The following is a 23,075-nucleotide window of genomic DNA, read 5'->3' as shown; positions in this document are numbered from 1 at the left end:
AAAATAAAAAATTTATTTAAGAGTACTGAAAATATACTAAAAAATATCAATAGAATATCATAATGCAGATAAAAAAATACCGCATAAACAAATTATTTTCATACTTTAACTCTAAAAGAAATTGGCAGCAAAAATAAAATTTATATCCCATTTCCTATATATTTAAAAAATAAATAGTTAGACAAATTTGGGCTTAATCCGATTATAAATAAATTTGATTCATTTATTTATGAAAGATTAAAGTTAAAATTAAGTGAATTAATATGTAGAATCTAAAATAATAGAAAAATTATACTATATACCCTGTTTTTAGACAAAAAAAAATTCAAAGCTATCTCTATGTTTTTGTTCTTTTATAGTTTTACCTTCTTGGTTTATCTTTTTTCTTTTTACTTTTTTCTTATTATTCTCTCTTTAATACACACATTCTCTCTCTTTGAGACTTGTGTTCTTAAATTTCGACATCTACTTCTTTGAAAGAGAAACATCAATAATTATATGAGATGCTAAAATTAATTTTTAAAGAAACAACCTACAAATTTAATAGTATGGAACCAATGAAATATGTCTCTAATAAAGTCCAATAATTGTATTTTGGACATTTAGTCAACTAATGTGCATTTACTACTTCCATAGCCAACGAGTTTGATAAGAATTTCAATTAGTTAACTCATGTGGCTTATAAATATTCAACTATTTTTATAGTGTCCAAGAAGATAGAACTGATTAATGACTTTTCAATTAATAGTATCAATAAATTGATGGAACATGTCTACTAAACGATTTATTATTACATTAAAGGTCTCTTAGTAAAAGAAATAAATTAGATATTTGTGTTTTTTTTGTCAAATTTGACCAATTCTTTTAATTTAATCTATATAAAGTCTGTCTAAGCTGGCTTTAGTTGGTAATGAATTTGAAATTTATCTCTCTACATATCATACTAGATATGCGAGTTTAATTCATGATAATTTTTATTTTGTTATTATCTATTAATATTAAGACACTAGTATAAATAAATATATTAAAATATAATGAAAAAAAAATAATATGAAAATATTTTAAACATAGATTATATATATCGTATTAAGATAAAAAGTTTGTGATTATTATTTTGTCCCTAGCATATTACATAACTGAAACAACGAAACGTACAAATAAATAGAAGATGTCATCGTCAAAATAATTTATAACACACATAATAATTAAACAGAAATTATATAATTATTTTAAGTTACTTTTGAGAATTGGAAATTCATTTTGAGCTAAAAAAATATGTTTTAAGAAGGACCATGAAAAACTGCCCCATGTGATCAGCACATATGAAAATAATATTTAGCAAGTGAAACATCAATATTAAATATTTGAATATATTAACTATATTATAAACAATAACGCAAAACATATTTTCTTTACAAGTGATTCGTCTGAAAATAGATTTACCTCTGACTCATCAATAGATGCAAATATGGATGCTTTTTCACTTGCGGAAGAGAAATTTATAGTTTCTCTTAGTTGACTTCCACCTTTATTTGAAAAAGAAATACTTTGTTTCATTTATCTTTTAATATATGGCGCTAATGATTTTCATAACAATGTTAAATCGACAAAAGTACGACTCAGGATATTTTCTTGGGTCAAATAACTTATTCATTACTAAGAGAAACAAATAGCCAAGCACAAGAGAGATTCCCCTTGGATAATCGCTCTGCCACTCATCTGGCTATAGAATTCTTAGTTTTACAAACAGAACCAAAGTTCACAAAAAAAATAAATAACGGAGTCTCTCCTTTGCTTGGTGAACAGTACTAAGAGTATCCCAAGGAACAGGAGAATTGCCATTTACAACATTACTAAGAAGTTTGTTTTCACCAAATATGCCAAAAGATCCTACCCCAAAATTCTGGGCAACCTGGAGACAAAGGAGAATCGCCTGGGCTTCTGCAGCCTCCTCAGTTAAGCATGGAATCATCACTGCAGCACCATCCACTAGAGACCCATTAGCTTTCCTGCATAAGATAGCTAGAGCAGCTGAATCTGACATCTCATTAAATTTTACTTCAGTGTAGAAAGAAAATTGTTGCAAGTTGGTTAAATTTAGATGAAAATTAGCTTCAGATTAGATAATAGCAGCTGTATTGGGCACATATAAAAACTTGTTAGCAATAAAATCACCAATCTTACCAATCTTAACAGGATCAAAAGGAGTTCCTGAAAATATAAGCTCATTCATCCCTCTCCATACAGCCTATGAAACCAATTCTAGTTAGAATGTCAACCATATTAGGACCTTTACAGGTTCTCATCATTATTTTCCACCATTCCGCAAAGGAGATCCCTTCAAATGTAGTGGGAGAGTAGGCCAATAAAGAAGTAAACCATACTAGTCGCACCATGGGACAAAACAACAGTAGGTGTTTCACTGATTCAGGATTTTGATCACATAAGCAACATATATTATTCACATTAAGCTTCCTACGGACGAGAACCCTACCAACATGAAGGACTTGCTTAGCAGCCCGCCATAAGAAGGTCTTGATCTTTGGGGTTAGGTTAACCTTTCAGATTTTTTTCTAGAAAGTTAGAGATGGCTGAGTAGGAGAGGAAGGGCTCGACCCTTCTTGAAATTCAACTTGGTTTTTCAAGGCATAATATCCCGATTTAACGGAATAGAGCCCTTCTTTTGAGAATTTCCAAACCCATCTGTCAGATTCATTGGCAGCACTTGGTTAGCACATTGTAATTGCTTTTAATTCTAGGGATGTGAGATAACTAGCTAATCCCCTACAATCCTACTCACTAGCTCTGATAACATCACTCACCCTATGAAGATTAAAGTCCTGAGTTCTAATAGAGAAGAGCTTAAACCCTAGAGTGCTGGGCAACCATAGATCACCCTAAATGAAAGTGGATTGCCCATTCCCAATCAACCTAAAAGCCCTCTAGCTTAAGCACATTTCTAGTAGTCAACATACTTCTCCAGACTCGTGAGGGTCGATATCCAGTCTTAGCCTCCCAGAAAGAACAATGAGGAAAATAGATTGCCCTAACAATTTTGGCCCACATGAAATTGGGATCATTAAAAAGGTTCCAGACTTGCTTAGCCAACAAAGCTAAATTAAAGAATAACAGGTCCCTGAACCCGAATCCACCTAGCTCCTTCGGTTTGGACATATTTGACCAACTAATAAAGCTCACACGATGACTATTCATATCTTGGCTCCTCAAGAATTTAGCCAATAGACCATTAAGCTCCTCACACAAACTCCTGGTAACAAGAAAACAAGACATTATGAACGAGGGAAGCGATGATAGTATAGATTTAATCATAACTTCCCTACCTCCATAAGATAACATTTTCTACTTCCAACCTTAGATTCTCTGTAAAATTCTGCTCTTAAGAAAATCTAAAGTTTGTTTCTTGCTTTTGCCTCAAATAATAGGGGCTCCTAGATACTTATCCCCTTTTATAATTTGTTTAACCCCCAGTATAGTTAGAATTTGTCTCTTTGCTTGAGCAGAAACTGATTGCCCAATAAATACACCTGATTTAGATAAGTTAAAGAGCTGGCCTGATGTAGCTTGGTAATGGTCCAAAGTTTCCTTAACCCCCTGACCTCTTGGACATCAGCCTTAACGAAAAGGATGGTATCATTTGTAAAAAGCAGGTGAGATAGAACAGGGCACCTGCGAGTAATTCTAACCCCCGAGAACTATTGGTTGGATATGGCTGCTTTTGAAAAGGCAAAGAAAGAATTTATGACCAGCAAAAAGAGGTATGAAGACAAGGGATCTCCTTGCCTAAGACCTCTAAAAGGATAGAATGGCTTGGTGGGACTACCATTGAGAAGGATAGAAAAGGACACCGTGGAGATACACTCATCAGGTTGATAAAGAGAATATGGAACCCCATCTTCTCCATTACCCTTTAAGGAAGTTCGAATTGACCTTATCATAAGCTTTGGTGAGGTCAAGCTTCAGAGCCATATAGGCATTCTTTCTGGAGCAAGGTTTTTGAATGGCATGGAGGAATTTATGCACAATTAAAATATTATCCTGAATATGTCTTTGCTACAAAAGCCGCTTGATGATCATCTATTAATGTCTGGAGATATGGTTTCAATCTATTGATTATAATCTTATAGAAAATCTTGTAAGCCACATTACAAAGGTTAATTGGTCGATATTGATCTACCGAAACATGATTTGAAGTTTATGAAATGAGAGAAATAAACGTTTGGTTTAAGGTTTTAAGTAAAAATATGTTATTAAAGTACCTATTCACTACCCCCCCCCCCCCCCCCCCCCCCCCCAACCTTATGGCCAAGAGCTTTGTATGGGTATATGCTAAAGACTGCAACCTGAACTTCCTCCTCTAATACTTCAGCCATAAAAGATCTATTCATTTCATCAGAGATCATCGGGATAACACAATTTATAATATTGGACTCATTGATAGTGCCTTGATCCATAAACACCTCCTAAACGCAGGTACAAATTTCCTTCTCAAATCCTGCCTCCTATCTAGCCAATCTCCACTTCTATTCTTAATCATAATGATCCTATTCATACTCCTTCTTTGTAGGGCAATGGCATGAAAGAAAGCTGTGTTTCTATCCCCATGTTAGAACCAGTTGATTCAAGATCTTTGAAACTAAAATTGTTCCTCTTGTTTCCGGAGAAAATTTAACTGATTTATGAGGTTTGATTCCTCCTCACAAGAGATAACCCTTGGATTTTGGGAGACTACATTGAGTTTCTCGGTGATGGATTTAATTTTTTGTCTGGAATAACCCACTCTTTGAACATGCCACCTGCCGAGGGCTCTTCTACATGATACGAGCTTTTATTTTAACATAAATTGAGGATACTCTCTACTATTACTAACCCACGACCCATAAACCACCCAAGCACAATAATCTTCCTGTAACCACTTGATCTCAAACCTAAACAACTTCCTCCCCTTCCTAGTTTGACCAAAAAGAGAAAGCAAAATGGGTCGATAGTTAGACCCCACCCTACTTTCATGAATCACAAGTGCATTAGGGAAGATAGAATGCCAAAATATATTACCGTAAGCTCTATCTAATCTCTGCATAACACAATCTGACCCCACACCCCCCCCCCCCCCCCCCCCCCTTCCTTCGCCCGATTATTAGACCAAGTGAACCGTGGCCCATGGAAAGCAATATGAATCATCTCACACTCATAAATCCAATCCTTAAGCAGATTGAGCTGGGCTAGAGGGACCTCTCTACCATCAATCTTATCCTTAGCACTATCAATTGCGTTAAAATACCTATCACTAGCCAAGGAACATCCATTACAGGTTTCAAAGAAGCTACCTCAGCAAAAGATTGGGGCCTAAGGGTCCTATTTTGATCCCCATAGAAGAAAGTAGCATCCAATAGTTTATTTGTTCCCAAGATACAACAAGAGGAATGAATAAAGTAATTAGAAAAGTTCAAAATATGCACTTGGACATCTTGGTTCCATCATAAGGCCAGGCCCCCTAAAGCACCAATAGGGTCCACATAAAAACTTCCATGGAATCCTAGTTGACAGCTTATCTTTGTCAAGAAAATCTCTCGATTATTTTGCCTCCATCAGAAAACAAAATTGGGGATGATGAGTCTGTATCAAACTTCTTAGATGACGAATTGTCAGTGGCGTTCCCATACCTTAACAATTCCAAACCAGATAACTCATTACTCCTTGGTGGCTTTTGGCGAGCCACCAACGCCATCATTATCTAAGCTGAAGAAGGTACTACCTTGCCCTTCTCGAGTACCATCCTGCATTGTGTCATCTGACTTCCCAAGTGGTGCATCTGTTAACTCTTGTAGCTTCAAAGACTTCTTTTATCTTATTAGTTGTTTTATTTTCCTTTTCTTGATAAACCCAATTGTGCTAATTTCTAGATTAGTAGTAGCCTGTCCATATGAGGAGAAACCTGTTGACCCTCTTGTCGACTCCTTCCTCTCATTTTGAACAGTTACTTGTCCAATTTCCCCTATTTCTAGTGGCTTGCTGACAATCCATTCAAGAGCACTAGCATAACCTTAATCTCTGGTTCGACTCTCTTAATCCTTTTAAACTTCGGAGTTCGTTGAGTACCTAAACACAGATTAGGGCATTTTGCATTGCCTACCACAACCCATTTCTTTTGGGCTAGGCCAACGAGACTTTAAAGGTTAAATCCTCCTTATCAAAACTCGATGAAAAGGAGGACGACACCTTAATTTCTTTGCCCTTATTCTCGGAGGGTCCACTCCCAAGGTCAGTCCTATCCCCTCCCAGAAGTCTACTCATCTGAACCTTTATCCTCTCATTGTCATTAATAAAGACTGGACATGCAGTATGTGCATATCTCTAATATGGGGTGTTCACTGAAATGATCATGTTGGACCGCCAATCTTCCTCATCAAGTTTCCTTCCACTCCCAACATAATGTTCATCACGTGGTTGATCATGACCACTTGTATATGTTGTCGCGTGAGCAACAAGGGCTAACCTGTCATCTTCTTTAGCTTTCTGCTGGACTTCTATTGGTTTAGAAAGTGATCCAAAGTTGGTATGCATGTTATCATCTTGTGAAACCTTGTATTGATTGGAGCTCATAGGGAGGTTTTTAGCAAAACTTACAGTATTAGTACTTCTAAGCTCCGCACTATACTTAAACTTTCCTGATTCAAGAATTTTCTGATACCATTCTTCTTCTTGAAACAGGCAGAACTTTAGCATATGTCCAGTCCTCCTACATAGAAAACAAAACTATAGTAGTCGCTCATATTGAAATATAATCCAATCATTCTCATAAAGCCCTATAGGCAGCTTCCTCCTGTTATTCCAGAAGCCCATGGGAAGTGGTTATTCAAGGTCTACCAGAACTCTAATCTTCATATTAAACATGAACTTAAATGTTGTTGTGACTAGTTCCATTTTGATAAAACCTGCAAATAGCTTCCCAATCGTTTGAGCATTTGAAACATTGATTTGATCAGGAGGAAGATTATGAACTTCCACCCATAAAGGACATTTCGAGAAGTCAAGTTTATCAATAGGTGTATCTACTGGCCAAACTACTAGTGCCAATAAAGAATTAAAGATAGACCATGGAGTACCTACTATCAACCACTGCTTATCTTTAGCCGTCTCAAACTGAAAGATAAATGTATTCTAGTTGTGCTTCTAGACTTGGAAGTCCCCCTCTATCTTTTAAATTTGATGGAGGCTTGTTTTAACCATTTGACCTGATAGATTCATAAAGGACATCAGACGACCTACTAAAATTTTCTTTGAGTAGAAATTTCTCGTATTTGTATTAGCTTTTAACGGCAGCTTCTTCTCAGAGCACTGTAGATTTTCAATTTTTGAATAATATCTTATATCAGTAGCTCATCCGACTGAGTTTCCTTAGCCATAATGAGAAATCAGTAATAACTGCACACAAAGCTCAATAACTCCATCCAATAAAACGCCAACATAACAGCCGACACCTAATAAATTACCATATTATAATAAATGTTCAGCCTCGAACCCAATACAGAAAGGAGCAATAGCACAAAAAAGCCGAAGACACTAGATAACATGGGAAGAAATGATAAGTTATACAAATTCCCTATTCGATAATTAACGACTACTTAGAAAACTTTTTATCTAAAAATGAAAAATGTTATCTTTTATAATAGCATTTTAGCTTATATATATAAAACTAATATAATACTAAAATAGTTAAAATATATACTAATACAAAGGTGGTTCCTTCAAAGCTTTACAGAAACTTAATCGTTGTAGTTTTGGACACTGATTTTACAATGTGAGTGGTACCACTAGCGAATAGAAACATCTACATTATCAATTATAGCTTTGCATGTGAATTTTATATATTAAATTAGAAAAACTATCAATATATTATCGTAATTATAAAAATGAAATATTAGTAATAAAACTACAAAAGGAATATACTTTATCAATATGAATATCAAGCGATAGAGTAACCGAGCACTTATTTTTTTATTGATGATCTTTTCAACTTCAACATTATGAATATATTGATTTTCAACTTTGAGCTTAACAATTTTCTCTGGTTGATCAAGTTAATCTGAATTGTAAAATTGTTATTTATATAATACAAATGTTGCAAGTTAAAATATTAGGGGGGGCTCTCTATTCCTGGTTTTCCTATAGCTGGATCCTCTGGAACCACAAGAATCCTTAGCTAGAATGTAATTCCAACTCAACATCTTTTGAGATTTTGAGAAGAGTTGCTTGGAGAGCACAGTATGATGGAAATTGTAAGCTATGTTCGGGGAAGAGTTATTATTTATCGTTGGCCTCTATAATAAATTCAGTCAAGGAACCCGAGAATCGGTAGTTTACCCTATGACGGATGCCAGCGGTTCAAGTCCATTTATCTCCAAGTTGCATTTTAAAAATTTTCGAATTAACAAAAAATTTATTTGTTGATTACCTGTTAACTAACACTATTTTCATAAATTAAGACATAATAAAATAACATAATTAATTGATTATAAGTACTTAATGCTATCTTAAAATAATAATTTACCATTAAATTCTTGTAATAAACTTATTATTAAGTTGGGTCTTACTGATTCTAAATAAAAGAAATAGTCTTTGGTTTGAATTATCACTCTTTTAATCCATAACTGTTTAATCGGTGTTTGTTTCTTTTGTTGCTGAAAATATAGTGGAATAAGAAGGGCTTTGACTATGCTGAATGTTGAGTTCTTATTTGAAAGCTTAATATACTGAAAAGTTTCAAGTTTTTAACTTTGGATATTATAAGTTTCAATTAAATGGAAATCCTAATTGAGCAAAAAAGGGAGTGGGGCCATCTCATTGGCATGAAATGGCAATAAAGCCAGTCAATATATGTTGGCAAAGAAAAGGTACAATCACGATTCAGAAAAAAGAAAGTGGGTCCATCACATTCCAGTTTGATTTGATTTTGCAGTGTTCATCCCAAATTAAAGGCTTCATTGGTTTCTTAAGGGGCATAGCAGTAAGTATTGGGGGTTGTCAGGCAGTATTAAAGAATCAACTAAATAACTTAAAACCTAGATTAACAGTGTCGCTTTGTACGTCGTTCTCTATGGCTAGAGATTCAAAGTGGCAAAATTGATTTGAGATCACTATTCCTAAGGCATAACACCCTTATTCTATTGTGTGATAATAGGATATAACAAGTGAAGAAAAGTGAGATAGCTTCAATGAAATGTTGAGCAGTGGTGAATAAAAAAAGAATTGTAGGCGGAGAAGGCATCATTACTTTTTCGATATGGCTTCTTTGGCTATGAATGGAGAAATTAAAGAGAAGACAATGGGGTCTTTTTTTTTTTTTTTTGAAGAAATTAAGATTTGGAAGTTGTGACTCAGTAGAAACTATAAAGCAATTTCTCGGAACAATCTTCCAATTTCCACACCAATATATATATATATATGCATATCATGAACTTCATTGTTTATCCATTTAATTTTTGTTATTGAAAAAGTTTTAATAGCAGTGGCTTACGTCATATTTTGCTGAGATTACGTTGTATTTAAAGAAACAATTAAGTGTTGCTTACTTTTAAGGTTTAGTCTAATATATAAGTTAGTCTATGTATTCTTTTTATTACATTAACACACTTGAGTTTTAATAAAATTATTTATTATCTCCTTTCATATTACTTAATTATTACATATTAAATTCGTCTAAAATGGTTTTTTTTTATCAATATAGAGTAAAATATTATTTTTAACTTAACTTGATTTTAATTTCTAACAAAAATAATTAATATTCTTTTACTTGCTTTAAATTTTTATCTTTCTTAGCATAATTTAATTGTAAGAAAATCTAAGCTCGTTAAAAATATTTATTTTTGAAATAATGTTATTGAATTTAACTTGATACTTGATGATAAGTTTAATGATCAAATTATAATTTAAATTATCAATTTAGTCCTTGAACTAATATGTAGAGAGATAGAAGTTAGTTTTATTAAAACTTAAAGAGGTTTTATATATTAAAAATATAAAAACCTACTTGTATTAGATTAAACCTCAAAGGATAAATATTATTTAATCCTTAAAGAGAACAAGATTTTCAGAGAAAAAAAAAAGAAAAAGAAAAGTAAAGAGAAAGGATAGAAAAGAATAATTACTTTTATTGAATTAATTCAAATTGGTTGATGTTTGGTTGATTTTAAGATGAATATATTTGATTTTTATATCTATAAAGAATTGTAATTAATATCTTTTTCTTGAATTTTTTTTTAATCTCAACTCTTTCTTTTATTAATTTTTTTCTCTTATAAAGAAAATCTTATTTATGAATTTTTTAAAATTTATCAGATTTTGCTATCTATAAAAGATTCAGTCTTCTTCAAACTACTTATGTAAGAAAATCATTTTGATATTTCAACATATATATTTATGTCTTGAAGTCTTATAATTTCTATGCTATATTTATAGTTCCATTATTATTCTTTTATGTTAGTTTATATTTTTTTTAAGGTTTATTTTTTTATTTGTTTTAATTTTTATTGTTGATTTTTATTTTAACTATTTTATAATTGAATGAATTTATTGAAGTTTTGTAAATATTTGATTGATATTTGATTGATTTTAAGATGGGTGGTTGATAAGATGGGTGTATGGTTGATATTTGATTGATTTTAAGTCTATGAGAATTCGTTGAAGAAAATTTAAAATATTTAATTATTTTTTGTTTAAAATTATGTTTTACTGTTTTTAATTTACCTTGTATTATGCTTGATTATGGTTTATTTATTTATTTTTTATCTAGAAAATTATTAAAAAGGAAAACAAATAATAAAGTCATAGACTAATTTTTAATATTTTGAGAGTTAGCTTCATGGAATTAGCAAATAGACATGATTTTATAATATATAATAATGTTTTCATTTCATTTAATAATTTCTTAAGGACCAATTAGGTAAAAAAATAAAAATAAAAGAACTATTTACGATGCAATTGATATATAGGGACTAAATGAAACAAACTGGTATAATACAAAAGCTAAAATATGGAACTATTAAAAGTAAAATCAAAATACATCCTAACAATTACTAATTATAGTTTTTTTTACGTCTCTTTCACGTAATTAGCTAAGGGATAAATAGCAGTAAAGGGAATATTTATGTATTTGATGTCATATCCTATTTTACACGTGGAATGAATTTATGTCTGCTAACTGAAAGTTTAAAATTTGAAAATGTAAATACGAAAATATTCAATAAGTAGACTTATATTTAACAAGAAGGACCAATTATAGCATAAATTAATAAATCTTTTATTTTTCTTTTGCTATATATATATATATATGTGTGTGTGTATATTTTCAATATTATTACAATAAGTAAGAAACCTCAAGAGTTCATTTCTCAAATTATATCATTGCCATAAAAATATTCAAACTAAATCAAGTATATACTTAATATATTAACAATGCATATCATTTTGAAGTTAACCCATCTAATAAGTTAATCCACCAATCATAGCATAGCGAAAACTCATCTAATTCATGTTATAGATGCATGGAGACTTATCCTCAAAAGTAATCACCAGATACATGCCCTAAAAACATCATGTATATCCTGACGTGTTCCAAAAACAGAATATCATATTTCATATTTTCACAGTATATCATCATCAATTGATTAATTATCAATAACAAGAGTGTGCAAGTTAATGATCAACATTCTCACATACTTTGCTAATTAAAACATTTCAATTCTTCCGATTCAAAATCATTACTCAAGGCATTTCATAAGCATTTGTATTATAACAAAGATTTATTTATACATTTGTTTAAGTTAGATGTTAATAATAAGTCTACTTACCTCGGCAAGAAGAGCCAACAAAACAAGCAAAGAGATTTATACAATCCCAGCAACCAAGTTCCGTGGCTTAAACCTTCAGCCTTACGAGATTCGCTTTGATTAACTCTTGAATCATTATTAAATTCTCAACTAAGAAGCAAACTTAAAAGAATAAGAAAAAATCGTGATGCTATAAATGTTATGCACATAAATATGCACATATAAATACCTTTTAATAAATTTACTTATCAAAAAATTATAACAATTTTAGGGTAGTTCTGAAACTTAACTTATTTACCCTATTAAATAATTATAGTTTGGTATGAAATTTTACCATAATTTTAACAACATATTAAACTAACTTTATACCAAAAATGAGAATAAAATACTAAATATAAAGGCCTCAAATGAACCCAAAACCCAGCTCAAAAGGATGTTTCTAACCCTTCAAAAGAAAGAATTTCAGGCAGGTATAAATCAATCTATTATGCTGCAAACTTGCTTTTTTTTTTTTCTTTCCTTCCTTTAATTAATTGCTATAATTCTATTCATATTATCATAGTAATAGAGAGACAAAATAGCATAAATTATACATCCCAAGTTTACTTATGTATGAGAGTATATTTATATTAAACTAATGAAAATCAAAGATAAAAACTTAACCTTAGATGTTATTAACACAATTTTCAGCTTTGTTATGTAAAACTTCTCTTCTTTCTCATCTTTTTCTTTAAAAAATTCTAATGATTTAAACTCTAAATAGATAAAATCGCATAATTTAAGGTTAGATTTTGGTTTTTGAAGGATAATTATCAAGAATTATAGGGGAATGTTAGTTGAATCATTTGAGAATTTTTGGGTTGTAAAGCTTCTTCTCTTATTTCTCCTCGTTTTGGTTGTTCTTCTCCAAATTGTATTTCTGTGCTAGAATCCTTATACAAATATGGCTTATTACCAGCTCCAACCTTCATTCGTTTGGATATGAACATATGTAAATTATTATGTAATTATACATATTTTAAGTTTGTACCGTAATATACAAATACATATTGCCATTTATATATTTAAATGAGTTAAATAGATAATTGTAAATCATACTTTTTGATAAGTATTGTCTTCACTGTAGAGAAAAACAAAAGATGAATATTACTTAATTCCACCATAATAAGTTACCTTATAGCAACACTTTTGATTATCAACAAACTGACAATGATGATTAAACCAAGGCTTCAATGAGAAAAATAACATTATGATTAGTGAGGCAGTGATGCCACATTTCAGTATCAGCAAAGTTAATGCCTACTAATTTCAGGATGAGGACAACAAATGAAAGCTCCAATGGCATATGTCAGCCAACCCTACTACCCAAAGCAACGAGTATGCCACTCATATTCCTTGCCAGTTCTTCCAGACCATTGTTTTTCTTCCATAATAGAATAACTTGCACATTTATCTGCTCATGCGAAAGGTTCATCACGTGGATTATACTTGTAGATATGATTTATTCTACCGCACAACAGTGTTACTTGGCTGCATGGCTGTGCAGTTTGATTTTCAAAACCTTTAACTAATTTATTTTAGAAAACTAAACATAATTACTAAGTTTTTTTAGCTATTTATCTTTAATAATAAACTTAAAATGATCAATTTTTAAAGTTATCATTAATTATCTTTTTTAATTATCACTTCCTAGACAAATTTGAAGCAACAAAAATAAGAACGTATTTTAACTTTTTTTAATATCTGCCTAAACACTTTGGAAAACTTAAATAATGTCTGATTTACCTCCTTGCATGATATTCGTGGATCTATAAAGTAAAAACCTGAAGATTTAACAATATCATATTTTTTGATCCCATTTACTCCTTGCTCTCATTATATTTTTATTTTTATTTTTATAATTTTTATATTACCGTTTTCGATCTTGCTTATTATATTTTTATTGATATTATTATCATATTGTTTATCGATCTTTCTTATTATATTATATTTTTTTATTTTTTAAATTTCTGTTATATTTAAGAGTAATGCTATATAGCTCACCTTATTTTGTCCTACCTCTTTCCCATGTGATGTAGCATCTACTATTTTTATAAAATTGCTATTAAATACTTTAAAACCAAGAGATAGTTTTATAAAAATGGTAAATGCCACATTAGATATAACAAAAAATGGCAGGAATGCAGCAGTTTTTTAAATTAAATTAAATTATTTTATTTTGTTTTAATGAATTTTTTATTTTATTTTGTATTTATGTGTTATTTGGAGTATTGGAGGAATAAAAGACATTGTGATAGGACGAGCAACCGTACAACAAGGCACACAATCGCCCGCCACTACGTATAGTTAGTCGGCTATATACAATGTTGTATAGGAATGCACATTATCGTGCGATAGTGATTACTCTATATTTTGGCCTTCGTATTAATTATGTATATGTCACCAATGACGTGAAAGCTAAGAGAAAAAATATGATTGCCACATTAATACAAAATGGCCAGAAAGTATTAAAAATACTTTCGAATGATAAATTAATAATAATTTAGAATATTATTTTTTTATGATTATTGAGTTGAGATACTAAATGGATATAAGGAATATAATTATTGTATCATTTATGCAAAGAAGCCAAGAAGCAGAAGAGCATACCAATAAAATATTTTCTTTCTCTTTAGCCAGTGCAAGTGTATCAACACATGAAATTAATGTTTGGACAAGCATTTTCAAGATCTTTGTTGCCAATGTTTGTTGTATTAAAGCCTTCCAAGGTCATCTTGGGGTTGGCCTGACTCTCAATGGATTGGCTATTACTGCTATTATCATGCAAGAAGACTAAAGCATTATAACCCTGATAAAAGATACGCAATAAAACTGAAACAGTAAAGCAGAAGCAATATCAAGTTTACGAAAATTTATTAACAATAACAGACAAATATATAGTTAAAAAGAAAAAAGAACAAACATATACAAGAAAACCCAAATATTTAAGAGATAAATGTTTATATACTTGAATCAAATTGGGAAACAAATTTCATCTCAATGTTAGAAACAAACTCATGATTTATATAAAAAATATAAAATAATACTGTGATATATTTTAAATTCAACAAGAGACTCAACTGCTAATTAAAATAAAACTAACATTTTTTTTGAAACCAATTAAATTAACATATCATAAATGTAATATTGTTAAAATATTTTATGTCACCGATATTTCTTTTTTTAATATAAGCCATACAATTCTATTTTTAGTTTAGAGATTTAATTTTTTTGATAATACATATTTAACTAATAATTATAAATTATGATAGCTTAATATTATTTACTCTTAATTAAAAATATTATCTAATTCTTTTTATTAAATAATATGATTAAATTATTTTAAAATTAAATAATTTTATTTTAATTCAATAAAAATATTTTTTTTTATATAACTTACTATTTGGTGTGAAGTTGAAGAGTCAAACTAAGCCTTTTATATTGAGTAAGTTATTTGATCTGGTTGAATTAACCATTTTCATCAAGTTACTGAATAAATTAGTTAGAAATTAAGATCTAAACTAATTGCCAATTAGTTCCAAATTGAAGAGGTAAATTAGCTTTTTAGCTAAAATTAATTACTTACCTCATAACTGTCGTCATAATTTTGATAATAGAGTTTTATTAGATTATTCTATCATTATAAGTGTATTTTTAAACTTTTAAAAATTAATTAATATTATTTTAAATAATTAATTAACTATATATATTATTATATTAAATTAAATTGTTAATGAATTGATATATAGTTTTTAGTTATTTATACATTATTTTATAATTAGATTGTTAATGAATTGATATATAATTTTTAATTATTTATACAAATTAAAATTATGTAGATAAAATTTATAATTGTAAAGTATTATTAGTTAAATTTTAAAAATAGATAAAAAATTTTAATAAATAAAAATAATATATTTAGTTGATAGTAATTAAATACTATATACAACTGATTAATTTAGTAATGAGCTTGGGATTCTCAGAAATTAGGCCAAAAAATACTGAGGGAAACAGATGGGTTTGTGCAAGCAACACTCCAGACTTATGAATGACAGAATATTTCCAGGTCTAGTAGGTGACAATTGACAAGGAGTCAACACATCCACCTATAGTGCCATCAGCAGAAGCTTCCCAGTCTAACATATATCAAAAAAGAATTACTAATGCTAAGAAATAGAAGTACTTAGTCCTGAATAGAAATCATAACTCACCCGAAACGAAACGGAGGGAAATGATTCAAAGGTGTTTTCATATCTAAAGATATAGAGGAACTGTTTGTGTTCTCCCACTCAATTCCAATGGCATGTTCTGGTGACTCGAGCATCTGGACAGCAATACCACTGGTACTTGGTGCTGAAATGGACATTCCAGATAATCTTCCTTGCAGTTCTGTCTCATACCCCCTCTCTCTGTGCTCTCCCTGAACATTAGTGGCACTGTTCCCTCCTTGGCTAAGCCCAACCAGAGCTGTCAGCCCATCTCCATGTTAGGTCTCCAATGTGATCAGTTCTACTCTCTGAATCTTCATTAGCAATAGATTGCTGGCAATTTCTGTTACCCATACCAAAAGGCAGACGGGAAAAGACAAAACGAGTTGGAGGCCATGCAGCTGTTGGCACAAATGTAGTTCCCGTCCAATTCCCGCAAGCCCATCAATAGGTCCCCTAATATGTACTCGGACTGGTCTAAAGAGTCCATTTCCCTCGCCTTGAGTAGAATCAGCAACATATACATTTCCCATGCTACCAGAAGAATTGTTATGATCATGCTCATGCATGTAATAACCTGTTGTGGCGACCCCTTGTGAAAACCCAAAGGGTTGCCTACAAGTGCATGCCGTACTTGTGAAGCAGCAAACTTTACATGTGTCAGCACCAATTTCATGCACTCTCTGGCTTAAAAGCATCTACACAATGGCCAATAATTAAAAGACTTAGTGTCCTCATAAAAGCCACAACTAAAGGCAATAGTAAGAAAATGAAAACTTGCATTCATAAGCTTAGCCCAGCGGTAGGTGCATATCGAGTCCCTCTACCTTCATTGGTAAATCAAAAAGAAAAAAGAAAGTAAGTGAAAACTTGTATTGAAATAGAAAAGATGTAACTCTACTAGTGAAAACTTGTCTTGTGATCTTGCCTTTTCTCCTCATGCCTATACTCCTGCCTCTGTAAATCAGCACACATCATTAAAAACTGATTTAGTTAGAATAAGAAAAAAGAAATTCACATATATATTATATATCAAAATTAGCTCTGACCAGCTAATTAATGTATGAAATTCTAATTCATAATTTTATATAGTAAATAATAATAATAATAATGATAATAGTATGTAGAATGAATTTAAACAATAATAAAAGCATTCAATAAAATTTAATTTAACGAATCATAAAATATAATAGACGAATATAAAAACTAGAATATTAAAAGTATAACTATTTAAAATTAGAATTATTATTTCATTTAGAGAATAATTTAATGGAAAGTTGCTATTTATTATTTCATTAAAATGTTTTATTAGAATATGTTATGTACAATGATTAAAATATCTATAATTTAACGACATTTTAAGGACTAAAAAGTTGTTATTTTATAAATTTAAAAAAGACATTATTATTATAGTTGTTAAAAGAGAAAAAAAGAAATATAAATTTGAATTATTGTTTTCTTAAAAATAAAGAATTCATCCAACTTAAAATGATCTTTTTAATATTTCTATTTGAATATTTTTTTAAATATTTTCTATTATAAAAATAACACATTTGAAATTTCATTCACATTTATAGGAAGTAAGGAATTGCATAAACCAAGCATAAAAAGGCACAAACCATAATTGGGCTTCTGAATTTGTAAATTTTTGACCTCTCGTGTTTAAATCGTGATCCCTCAATCAATGTCCTCATAAGAGAATTACAGCTAACATGGAACCCATGTCCATACTGTCGCACGACTCTTAACTTCATCCCCCCTCTGCAAACTCACCTAAGCAGATTGCACACTCTGTGGACGCAAACTACAAGAACCTGCTATAACAACAGCTGCAGAGCCATGGGTAAACTTAGGGAAAGACTTTAGGATCTTTTTCTTTAGACCCTTATTAGCAGCAGCCTGAGATGGATAACTAGATGAAGCCAGGCACATCGAACCACTACAAACGAGTCCCACTTCACATATTAATGCACATAACAGAGCTGCCAATATCACTACTAAATCTGACTCAATGTTCACAATTTGCGGTGGGTCAGCCAGTAGAGTCAAAGCCTGCAAGCATTCTTGTAAAACAAGCCATGTCTTGTTCTTACAATAATGTATTATAAGATTGTTTAAGATTCTAGGGAAAGAGAAAAGAAAAGAAAATTTTGTTGGCTTTAGAGAGATTCTTGAGTTAACTCGCTTGAAATTGTGATGGCTAGATATTAAAAAAAAAAAGAAACAAGAATAATCATTGTTTTCTTGGTTCAATTTGGAATTTACTTTCTCATCAGGTATTCTTATGTTGATATCAAAACAAAACGATGTGTTTTGATTCAGCATAATACAATATGTTTTATGGAATAAAAGATTAGGGAATTAAATAGAGGATAATGTAATAGTACAATGCCTTAATTACATTGGGACCTAATTTGAAAAAAAAAACTTGCAAGTTGAGAGCCTGATTATGGTTTTTGTCAAAAAGAAAATTTTAAAAATACTTTAAAATAAAAAATAATTAAAAAAATTAAAAAGCAACCAATATTATATTTTTGAAAAAAAATTAAAATTATATTTTTAATATTTTTATACAGTAAAAAAAAAATTATACCTTAAATTTTTTAATAAAAAATAAAAAAATATAAATATTGTTGTTATTTTTATATATATATATATAAAAAAAAAAAAAGCAATTCCCCGTTTCCTGGATGTTTGATCCCCTTCAGCTTTGGCCTCTATTTTGTACTCTGATTTTTCTTATTCTGGTTTTTCAATTTCCTCTTGATAAAAATGAAAGAATAAAAAGGACTAACGCCTAACGCCCACACAATGCAGGCCTCCATCAAGCCCCAGACACACGGAATCCATTAAGGAATCCAAACACAACGTTACATTACCTAATAACTTCCAAAACTAATAATAATAGGAAGAAGAAAAGAGAAACCGAGAAATACCCAGAAGAAGGTAAAGGAAAATGGCGAGTGAAGGAGAGGTGGCAGTGTCAGTGAGGAACAAGCAACTGATATTCAAAGACTATGTTAGTGGTTTTCCTAAAGAAACAGACATGTTCTTAGCGACTTCCTCGATTACCCTCAAAGTACCACAAGAATGTAGCAAGGCTGTTTTGGTAAAAAATCTTTACTTGTCATGCGATCCCTACATGCGCGGTCGAATGACAATTCCCCCTTCTGATGATCCTAACTTCGCTTCTTTCTCTCCTGGCTCTGTAATCTTTCTTCCTTTTTATGCTTTTCTTTTTTCTTTTAAATTAATTCCTTCTTTGATGTTTTGGGTCCTCTCATTTGTTTAGAGTCTCAATGGGTTGTCAACGAAAAGGTTTTTTAATGTTTTTTTTTCCGTTTCTTTAACTGAGTGTTCGGAAATTTAATTTTTTAAGGTTGTGGGTTGATTCTGCTATCAATGAGTAGAAGAAATACATTATTCTAATCTTTGCTTACATGGGGCTTATATTATTTTATTTATCTGTTTATCTATTTGTTAAAGCCTATAAAATCACTGGGAGTAGCTAAAGTGGTGGATTCTGCACATCCTGAGTTTAAAGAAGGTGAGTTAGTATGGGGATCAATCGGGTGGGAAGAGTACACTCTTATAACAGCAACCGAGGGCCTCTTTAAAATAGAGCATACTGATATGCCACTTTCCTATTACACTGGATTGCTTGGTAAAGTTATTTCTTCATTTCTTCAGGTTTGATCAATTGGGATTTTGGTTTGGTGTAATTTCAATTTCTTTTCGTCATTTCAATTTCTTTCATTTTCTTAGTCAGGCCTTTTGATTGTGTTTACTTTATTGCTTTCAGATTATATCCCTAAGCACCAATGTGATTAGGGTGGGATTTCAGACGTATTTATAAAATGTGTCAAAAAGAAAAGATTGAACTAAACATTTTTAAAGTCTGAGAATCACTCACTCTAAAGTGAAAGCTACAAGTGGGAGAGCCAAAACATGTTGCATGTCTTTTTTTCTTTTTGCATTTTAATCTGATGTTATACCGTGCATTTGCTAATTGCCATGATATTGGTTGCTCATTTGTCATGCAAATTGACCTCAACCATTGAACTGTAGACTTCTGTTACTTTTATATATAGAACTATCGACAAACAAACCTTATTGCAATGCACAATTTCACTCTTGAGCATGTGGAATCATGGTCAACACGAGGTCCTGATTTCGATTCAGTTACTGCACATTTGAAGTCTTAGCTAATCCACCGAGTGTTAGTTTCTTTTCCTGTCAGCATGGCAGAAGCAAGTACTTTTTATGGCAAAGCCAACTTGAGCACTAACTTCCTGGTGCCTTGCACCAAAGGATTTCTCTCTGGAGTGTTTAGTTTAGCTATTTAGGTAGTTTTAGACAAACAAATTTACTGATTCTCATCTCTCAATTGTGCTAAAAAGCCAACGCCGTGCTTTTTGTTATTGCAAACTCTGAATTTAATAGGTAACAATTGTCTAGAAATTGAGTGTTGACTGTTGAGGCTTGAGAGTACATTACAACTATTTCACTTTTCCTTGCAGAATCACTTTGAGAGAATTCAGCGATTTCTTTCCTTATTTTTCTCCCTCCTTTTCGGGTTATGGTTTTATATTTGCATTTTGTTTTGTAGGTATGCCTGGCATGACTGCTTACTTTGGTTTCTATGATGTTTGTTTTCCTAACAAAGGAGATCGTGTCTACATTTCAGCTGCATCAGGTGCAGTTGGTCAGCTTGTTGGTCAGTTTGCCAAGTTGTCGGGTTGCTATGTTGTTGGAAGTGCTGGAAGTAAGGAGAAGGTGAGCCACTTAACTTCCATGCCTTCGTTCCTTTGATTTATGCTACATGTCTCATCAGAGGGGTGTAAATAATCATGAAGTTGGCATCTCAAATTTCAGTTTGTTAAAATTCATAATTTGGATGCCATTGTAATCTGCAAAATCATCATGTGCTAGAGTAAATCTCTCATCTTCTGAAGTGATTTCATAGACCATATATTTTGGCCACCACACAGACATGACACAAGAACCTTGAAGTTGGTATCCTGCCAAAGAGATGCTCATCTTTTCACTTTTCCTGCCTAGAGGGTGCTGATTTGATACATCAATTTTGAATATAATAGACTTAAGTTCTCTTATTTTGGTTTCTCACATGTAAGGTTGAACTGTTGAAGAACAAGTTTGGTCTTGATGATGCTTTCAACTACAAAGAGGAGCCTGACTGGGATGCAGCCTTGAAAAGGTCAGTAAGTATAAATATAAGAGAAGAGAACCACGGATATCAAACTGCATTGCATCTTTGTAAGTCATTGTAGATCAAATTCTTTCTTATTTGCTTTTGTTTACATGTTTATGTTGGAGCCTTTGTGCTGCTTTTCATTTGTCTTTCAATATCCAAATGTTTTAAAAAGATTCACTAACTAGCTTGTAGGGGAGCTTTAAGTGTTTGCATTCCTCTAGGAATACCCAAAATGAAAAGCTGAAAATATGATTTCATTGCCATTCAGCTTCACCTTTTCTTAGGACCCTGGGCGCTCCTTTCCTGTATGATTTCTCATGCACCAGAATAAAATTATCATTTCCAGCGAGCTAATTTTTTTTGTTTACTTTGTGCTTTACTTGTGTACAATGTAGGATTCTTTAAAACTTTATAAGTTAGCAATCTCTTCTGATTGTAGATTCTGTTCCCAAGACAATCTTATTTATAAACCATAGTGGACATTGATTGTAGATTCTGTTCCCAAGACAATCTTATTTATAAACCATAGTGGATATTGATCAAAAGAAAAACAAAATGTAGACATGCAGTGACTTTGGTTTTGATATTACCAATCACATCATCCTCTGCCGCTACATGTTAGTAGTAGTTGAATTTAGGATGTTGCTGTGGAGAGAATAGAAAAGTTAATGTTGCACTTTCAGGGCTTCGTTCTGGTAAGGATCTGTAAAGCATTTGCATACTGTTAGTTTTAGTCTATAGCATCCAGCACATATCATCAATAAAAGTTTTGTAATGATAGTTCTATGCATAAGAATATGAGTACATTTCTGCATAATTAGCAATTGTCGTTGCCTTGCTGCAACAACATTACTTAAATGATACACATAATAGTTCTTCATCTTCAGGTATTTCCCCGAAGGCATCGACATTTACTTTGAGAATGTTGGGGGCAAAATGCTTGATGCTGTACTTCTAAACATGAGAATTCACGGTCGCATAGCTGTTTGTGGAATGATCTCTCAGTACAATCTCGAGAAGCCTGAAGGAGTGCATAATTTGATGACTATTGTCTATAAGCGGGTCCTTATCAAAGGATTTGTTGTTACGGATTACTTCAACCAGTATTCCAAGTTCCTGGACTTCGTCTTGCCGCTAATCAGAGAAGGGAAGATAACTTACGTGGAAGATATAGCTGAAGGCCTGGAGAGTGCTCCTGCTGCTCTGGTAGGCCTTTTCAGTGGCCGCAATGTCGGGAAACAAGTAGTAGCAGTTGCCCGTGAGTGATTATTTAGCCTTTTTAACTTGTCACCGTTTCCGAACCTTGTATTTTCATAATCCTGTCCAGTAGTCCACACAGTTAATGCATATCGCGGGTTTCAGGAACTCTAATTCAGTTAGCTTTCCTTGTTATGAATTATGAATGCTCCAGGGTGTAGGAATTATAGTGATTTTTCAAATAATCATTTTATGGCCTGTAAATTGGATGCTTCTTGATAATTATTTCTAATCTTTGTTTTATACAGGCAAAGCAATAAGTAAATAGTAACTTTTATTTTCATGCCAAAAATAGAACATGTTATTTATGAATAGCTTGCAAATAACAGAAAATGACAAAAAGTCCAGGTCCCTCTCTCTCTCTCTCTCTCTCTCTCTCGATTGATCTTGAGATATTTTTTCTTAAAAAAACAAAAGAAAAGTTATGAGTAGCCATTATGTGGCATTAAAAAATTACATGACACAATTATTTGGGGACCATACTCTTTAATTGAGAAATCATAGTCACAT

General features: G+C 31.6%; 1 protein-coding gene and 1 long non-coding RNA gene across 9 annotated transcripts; one reads left to right on the top strand and one right to left on the bottom strand.

Annotated features, from left to right (window-relative positions):
- Positions 1-1,627: 1,627 nt before the first annotated feature.
- LOC125369352 lies at positions 1,628-3,729 on the bottom strand. The gene is made up of 2 exons (XR_007214897.1): positions 2,185-3,729; positions 1,628-2,009 (listed from the first exon to the last, which is right to left on the bottom strand). It is a non-coding gene; the product is annotated as an uncharacterized LOC125369352 (long non-coding RNA).
- Positions 3,730-18,289: 14,560 nt separating this feature from the next.
- Positions 18,290-22,810, top strand: LOC8279670 (NADP-dependent alkenal double bond reductase P2). 8 transcript variants are annotated; one of them, XM_025159220.2, is made up of 5 exons: positions 18,290-19,301; positions 19,580-19,757; positions 20,703-20,869; positions 21,229-21,370; positions 22,196-22,278. In XM_025159220.2, the coding sequence occupies exons 1-5, from the start codon at positions 19,050-19,052 to the stop codon at positions 22,264-22,266; spliced, it is 810 nt and encodes a 269-aa protein (XP_025014988.2). In that variant the 5' UTR covers positions 18,290-19,049; the 3' UTR covers positions 22,267-22,278. The 8 variants fall into 8 exon arrangements, with proteins under 8 accessions (XP_025014988.2, XP_015581236.2, XP_048226361.1 ...); XM_015725750.3 differs by having other exon boundaries at positions 18,326-19,202; positions 21,229-21,311; positions 22,196-22,810; XM_048370404.1 differs by having other exon boundaries at positions 18,328-19,202; positions 19,580-19,640; positions 21,229-21,311; positions 22,196-22,810.
- Positions 22,811-23,075: the final 265 nt, after the last annotated feature.

The sequence above is a fragment of the Ricinus communis genome, chromosome 1 (assembly GCF_019578655.1).
Source record: "Ricinus communis isolate WT05 ecotype wild-type chromosome 1, ASM1957865v1, whole genome shotgun sequence".
NCBI lineage: Eukaryota > Viridiplantae > Streptophyta > Magnoliopsida > Malpighiales > Euphorbiaceae > Ricinus > Ricinus communis.
Note: the sequence above shows the minus strand (reverse complement) of the source record. Positions and strands in the feature narration are given on the sequence as shown.